Source organism: Abramis brama, assembly GCF_963993115.1.
Source record: "Abramis brama genome assembly, chromosome: 16".
In the NCBI taxonomy this organism is placed as follows: Eukaryota; Metazoa; Chordata; class Actinopteri; order Cypriniformes; family Leuciscidae; genus Abramis; species Abramis brama.
The window spans coordinates 17,000,975-17,007,583 of NC_139978.1; the positions used below are offsets into that span (position 1 = coordinate 17,000,975).

Here is a 6,609-nt window from a genome sequence, read left to right on the forward strand (position 1 = left end):
AGGACTTTTCGAATCCGAATGAGAAAATAGTTTACAATCGCTACATCCAGTGTTCCCTACACCTAATATGCACTACAAATCTGGTAAGATACAAATGTATTATGCATTATATATGCATTAACCTAGGCTACTATGGAAGCTTGTTTCCATAACTGAATAAAAATTAAAAAGTGTAATCGCGACTTTTTTTTTCACAATTATTATTTTATTGAGAGTTATATGCGAGTTTTTATCTCATAATTTTGAGGGGAAAAAAGTCAGAATTAGGAGATAAAAAGGCGCAATTATCTTTTTATTATGTGGTGGAACTATACATCCACTATGTGGTGGAAATATACAAGTGAATGGCTTCCATACATTCCATCTAGTAGAGTAGGCTAAATATATATATATATATATATATTATGACACTTTACGTTTGTAGCATCATACGGACTTAGCAGTGAGTCCAAAAGACTTAAAGTTAAAATGCTATCCACAGTACCCACTACCCAGATAGCAAATGACATCTGGCCCAGTTGTGGCCCACATCTCCCACATTCTTCTGGCCCACATACCACATGGAATGACGGCAATGACTCAACCTGAGTCACACTAAAACCGGCTTGATGTGTGTGGACCAGATACAGCCTATGACCTTTTCTGCTGCCGGAACTGAGCATATATGTGACAGTTAGGCCAGATGAGGCCTGGATATGTATGTTATGTATGATATGTATGTATGATATGTATGTCTGTTTTACATTTGTGTCTTCTCAGACTTTTGGACCCCATTGCTTTTCTTATAATGACCAATATTTTTGTAGCACACACTACCAACAACAGCATAAATGTACTTTAAGAACTCTCAGTCTTCCACATGATTTGACTGTAGATCCTCTAATGTGTTACCTAACCATCTCTGAGCTCATGGAGAGACACAACGACCCCACACTATGACCCCTGGGCCTAAACACGTATGTCAAATCCATAGACTTTCTTAATCCTGTTGATGGATTAGAGCAGTGTTCTGATCCTATGCCGGTGAGACGGACCGACGTAGGTTCATTCACTCAGCCAATCAGAGAATGAGCAGCAGTCAGTTAATGCCACTGTGTACGTGTAAATGTGTGAGTTCTGTCTCGTACTCTCATCCATTCAAGCACAGCAGACTAGAGAGGAGGACGACACTTGGACATCCATCCTGAACCTTCCAAAAATACATTTCCTCCAGACACGTATTCAACGTAAGTCAGTGTATTCTCCTTTAGAGGAACTAAACTATTCTATTTTATAAGAATATCTACTATATGCTTAATTATTTATATTGTTATTTCTGAAGGAGAGTACAATACCCATACTTGAAAATTTGATTTTTTAGTGCAGAATGCTGTATTCTTGTTTATGTCTGTTCATATTTTAAATCAAATGCTTGTATATCATGTCAATGAAAATAATTGAATGAAAACATTAGCTTTTGATGGAAATTCCAGTGGTTTGATGTGAATTCCAGTGGTGACCTTATACATTTTTTTTAAATCATTCAATTGTAAAAGTCCAAAATCGAACGATTTTGAAAATGAACAAAGTCTTGTTGTACGTGTGTGATTTGTGCAGGGAACGAGAATATTCTTCTTATGAGATAACCAAACACTGAACGAAAACAGATTGGCTTTCTAAAGCTGCCGGACTGGCGGCCCAGTTTCTGAAAAGATCATGTGCTGCTCATTTCATTGTCTGACTCAGATCATAACATTCAGAGATATTTTATAGTGCATCATGGTGGAAGATCATAAGGTTCTCAAGTTCTAGTCAAGAACTTATCTAGTCAATATATGAAGAGTTCAGATGCAAAAGCCTCTAAGTGCCATCTGAAATTTTCTTCTAGAATGATCATTTTTATCAAGCTTGTATATTTAAGTTCAATAATTTCACTTAAATGGCAATGCAAATTACCTATTAATTGCCATTTAAGTGAAATTACTGACCTTAAATATACAAGCTTTATAAAAATGATCATTCTAGAAGAAAATTTCAGATGGCACTTAGAGGCTTTTGCATCTGAACTCTTCATATATACACACAATACTGATTAAGGACATTGTTTTTCCTTAATCATTAATAATTATAATAACTGATATATTCATTATTATATCCTTGAAAATAATTTAAAAAGACTTGCCAATAGGGTACTAAAATTACTAATATACATATTTAAAAAGCTATATCTGAAAACAGTGTGTGGTTTGTACATTTGTCTTGTTTTAAGGATTTTTTTAACCGAAATACAAGACAAAATATGTTTGTTTGTTTTTTTGCCGTTAAGAGCCTCTACACATTTTAGTAATTGAGACTAATTTCTCTTCGTGGCATTATTGGCTTTGTCTACATCCGTCTCATGACACTGTCTGTGTCCTCTGTGTCCACTAATCACTGAGGGACAAATCTCATTGTGACCGACGAGTCAAAAGACTTATTGGTTTTCCGGATTATGTTTAACTCTTTCAAAGAGTGTGTGCATGCACACACCGTTCAGATGATCTCATCTAGTAGGCCTACATTGTAAGCAGTCTACACAGTACACGTGGATGTAGTCAACCTCTGACCTTCTGTTTTCACAGCGTCTCCCGGCATGTCTTCCCATTATAAAATCTTCTCTTTGCTGAACTGCCTGTTACTCCTGACTGTGATGCTCCCGGCGGTCCAGTCGCGTCGGGGTGGGGGCTTCGGCCGTGGAGGGGGTCGGGGTGGAGGATGGGGCGGCAGCAGCTCTGGTCGTGCGGGCTGGGGTGGAGGAGCAGGCGGAGGGCATTACCATGCCCCACCTGTCCACACCGGAGGCTCCCCGGGACACAGCACTGGGAAGGTAGCCGGAGCGGCTGCCGCTGGAGCTCTGGGGGGAATGCTGGTCGGCCACGGCTTGAGCTCAATGGCTCGACCCGGATACGGGCACGGAGGGTATGGAGGATACGGAGGCTATGGCGCTGGGTATGGGCACGGTCATGGACACGGGCATGGTGGTGGGCATTCAGGAGATCACAACGAGACAGATGTGGATTACTACACGGGTGCTGCCAGTGCCGGACCCCTTTATAGCTGCGTGACAGTATTGGGACTCGTGATGTCATACTTACTTGGGTACTTTCTGTCATAAAGGGCACTTTTGGCAATTGGCACAGGTCATTCTTCGGCACCTTCTTGCATCTGTCAATAAAAAATAGTCTAACTAAATAAAAATGTGTGACATGCAGTGTTAAAACACGGACTAAATGCAATTAAACAGCACTATTAAGGATTTCTGCCCGAGAAATAGACCACGTCCATTTACATTGTTTCCTGTGTTTTGGCTTGGAAGTGAGTTATGATGAGCACAAGCCTGAAGTCAGAAGTTTGTACATTATTTAAACATCAGATTGATGTTTATTTTTTTAATGAAAAATGTAGATTTTTCATCATTTAGTTTCCTTGAATAATGAAATTTTGTACCATTTAAAATATATGATAAAGAGCAGGTAGTTTATTATCTAAAGTGTTTTTCACAGCATCATGGAGATATATTTCCTGTATATTGTTCATTGATTGTTTAGTTCTCTACTGAACCTTTTCAACCTACTCAGTGTTTTAATTTGTTTGTTCCTGCCGTTTACGTCAGAGAACATTCAAAATAAAACAAGGCTTATGGCAAAATCACATTAACAATAATGTGTTTCGAGTCGAGAGCAAATCTTGTTAAAGATTTACCAACCAGCTGATTGGCTTAAACCAATAAGATTTCATTGCTTTCGCTTGTACACCTTCTTAGATCTGTTTATCAGTATGTATGTTTATTTTTGTACTGCTAAAATAAATGAAATATAATTCCTACAATACTCGACTTTTTGTCATTTTTCATGAGTGATACGCAGGAAAATCCAGCATAAAATCCATGTTGGTCCAGGTTTATGCTGTTAGAGCTGGTATAGTGTTGGACTAGCTGGTGGACCAACTCGTGCAAAACTGAGCTGTTCCACCAACAATCCCACTTTCCATGGTATAGTGACTGAGACAGATCAGACACACAATTATTTGTTATATCTAACAAATAATCCACAATACCCCTCACCCATAAGCAAACCATGAGGTAGAGTTCTGATAAGACTGGTTTACAACTCAAAGGAATGTAGAATTTCATTCAAAATTCACTTTGAAATAGACAAATGTACCATTTTTCTATACCGTCCATTCTAATCCTATATAGACCATGTAGCCCCGCCCCCTTTCAGCGCTGCGCTCGTTGTCTTTTGACTTCCGGTCTGTATTTTCACAGCGATTTTGCGTGTTTATTAATGAACGGCTCGTTTTAAAATCTTCCCGGTCGACTGACATTTGTTTAGTCATCTGCTTTAAACATTACAGTCCTCATGATAACTTTCGTTAACTTTACATTAAGTAAATCCACTTAAAAAGCTAATTACTCCTGGACAGCAATGCCAGAGCGACCGCAAAACGGAAGTTAAAAGCATAGACTGTAAAAAATAGGTTAAAAGACAATATTCTAAAGATGGCGGCGCCCTCGTTTCTTTGGCGCATAAGGTCTATAGGCCTACCCTCTATCTATTTATTTATAAGCACTTGAGATATGCACAATCATGTATCCAAATTTCCTAGCATAATGTTTCTTTATAGTGTTTTGCCCATGTATTAATCTATTCTAAACTCTTTGAATGCACGTTTTAACCTCAATTACTTCATCAAGATCACATACTGTATATACCATGTGAGGTAGGCTATCTAAAGTTTATATTTTAATTTCTTGAATGATCATTTATATTATAAGTCGATACCGGTGCAGAATATTAGTATTCTAAGAATCTTTAAGTTTCTCCATCAACACCCAAACAAAGTTAGCCTACCCTTGGCTCACTGACCTCCTGGAGGTGTGACATCTTCACACTTTAAAAGAACGTCGATCACAGGTGGATTCTGAGAAATTCTGACGTGAAGATGACGCTGAGCTAGAAGTCTTCTAAGAACCCTTAAGTTTGTGCCAGGCTGCGGTCTTGTTTTTCCATTCACCAAAGTCCTCTGACTCCAACTGGTTCTCTCACATCAAAACAACATCAGCAAAGATCAACTGGAACCTCGACAAATTGCATTACGACGCTTCTATTCAAATGGGCGAGACATGCAAGTATCGAACTTAATTCTCATTATTTGATCCATTAAGTATCCCTACCCCTTTTCCCAGCATGCAAAACATACCTGGATTTTTCAGCTGGAAATATGGGTAAATGTGGCTTGATTCAAGTAAAACATACATTCAAATCCATGTTCTTCGCTCTGGCCATATCAGACTTTTCATTTCTGATTCTCAGTCAAGAATTTTAAATGTACATCATAAAGTAAAATAAACAGACGTGATTACACTTCACATGTGAAACATATGGGTGATTCAGACTATGGGCATATTTATGAACTTTGGTCATATTTTTAAAAATACATACAATTTTGGACAAAATCCTATTTCTTTTTCAAACTAACAATAAAACCTCCTTAACTTTTTACTACCTTTCTATTATGATTTTTCCATACTTTTCAACCTCCTTATAGGTGTCAAAATCACTGTTTTATCCTTGTCGCACACCCAGACTTTTTAACTTCAGCAATGAAAATACAGTTTAAAAGTATGACTTATCTGGTAACTATTAATATACCTAAATTAAGCACTAGTAAAATAATTAAAATACATTATAGTATTTAATGTGAGACCACCGTCAATATTACTTTTTATACAAAATATAGCTGTCGCACAGTATTGGTGTCATTTCCACCACAACACTGTAATGTCCCTTTAAAAAGTTTGTGTGAAAGATTGTTTAGGTGGTTTCTATGGAAATGTTCAGAGACATCAGAGCACATGTTGGACATGGAGGCAATTTTAAATTTTCATCAAGAACAAAATAAGAAAAATCAAGGTAAATATTGCTTGATCAGTTAATATATTTATTCTACGTCATTTCCAAACATGCTGTACCTTCAAGGGTGTTTTTAAAAAGTTAAAAAATGTAAGTTAAATAAGAGTATTTTACATACATGAAATGCTAAGAATTAATTCAAAGCTAATCAGTGAAGCTATCTTCCATTTTTTCACAAAAAACTAAACTACAGAAATGTAATTTCCACCACAGTCATTTCCACCACACTGCCCTCTGTGGTGGAAATGACAGCATGTGGTGGAAACATGCTGTACCTTCAAGGGTGTTTTTAAAAAGTAAAAAAAATTAAGTTAAATAAGAGTATTTTGCATGCATGAAATGCTGAGTATTAATTCAAAGCTGATCAGTGAAGCTATCTTCGATTTTTTAACAAAAAACTACAGAAATGTCATTTCCACCACACTGCCCTCTGTGGTGGAAATGACAGCATGTGGTGGAAATGACATTTATGATTACAAAGTACAATTGATATAGATTGCAAGAGTAGATTGACTTTGTGAATTGAGTTTACGGAGTGTGATGAGTTTAAGAGTTTTTCAAATAAATATTTCTCTAAATATTACTGTTTCTCTACATTCACGTTAATTCATTGTCATTTCCACCACCACCCTGTCATTTCCATCACCACACACATTTTTTAAAAACATTTAAAAAG

At 37.1% G+C, this 6,609-nt stretch overlaps 1 protein-coding gene across 1 annotated transcript; it reads left to right on the forward strand.

Annotated features, from left to right (window-relative positions):
* The first annotated feature begins 1,050 nt into the window (after positions 1 to 1,050).
* Positions 1,051 to 3,846, forward strand: prnpa (prion protein a (Kanno blood group)). Its single transcript, XM_084087591.1, has 2 exons — positions 1,051 to 1,226; positions 2,601 to 3,846. The coding sequence occupies exons 1-2, from the start codon at positions 1,106 to 1,108 to the stop codon at positions 3,131 to 3,133; spliced, it is 654 nt and encodes a 217-aa protein (XP_083943717.1). The 5' UTR covers positions 1,051 to 1,105; the 3' UTR covers positions 3,134 to 3,846.
* The last annotated feature ends 2,763 nt before the right edge of the window (positions 3,847 to 6,609 follow it).

Coding starts and splice junctions, on each gene's coding strand:
- prnpa (XM_084087591.1), top strand. CDS start 1,106: ATGTGTGAGTTCTGTCTCGTACTCTCATCCATTCAAGCACAGCAGACT. Junction 1,227..2,600: donor CCTCCAGACACGTATTCAAC/GTAAGTCAGTGT, acceptor CTGTTTTCACAG/CGTCTCCCGGCATGTCTTCC.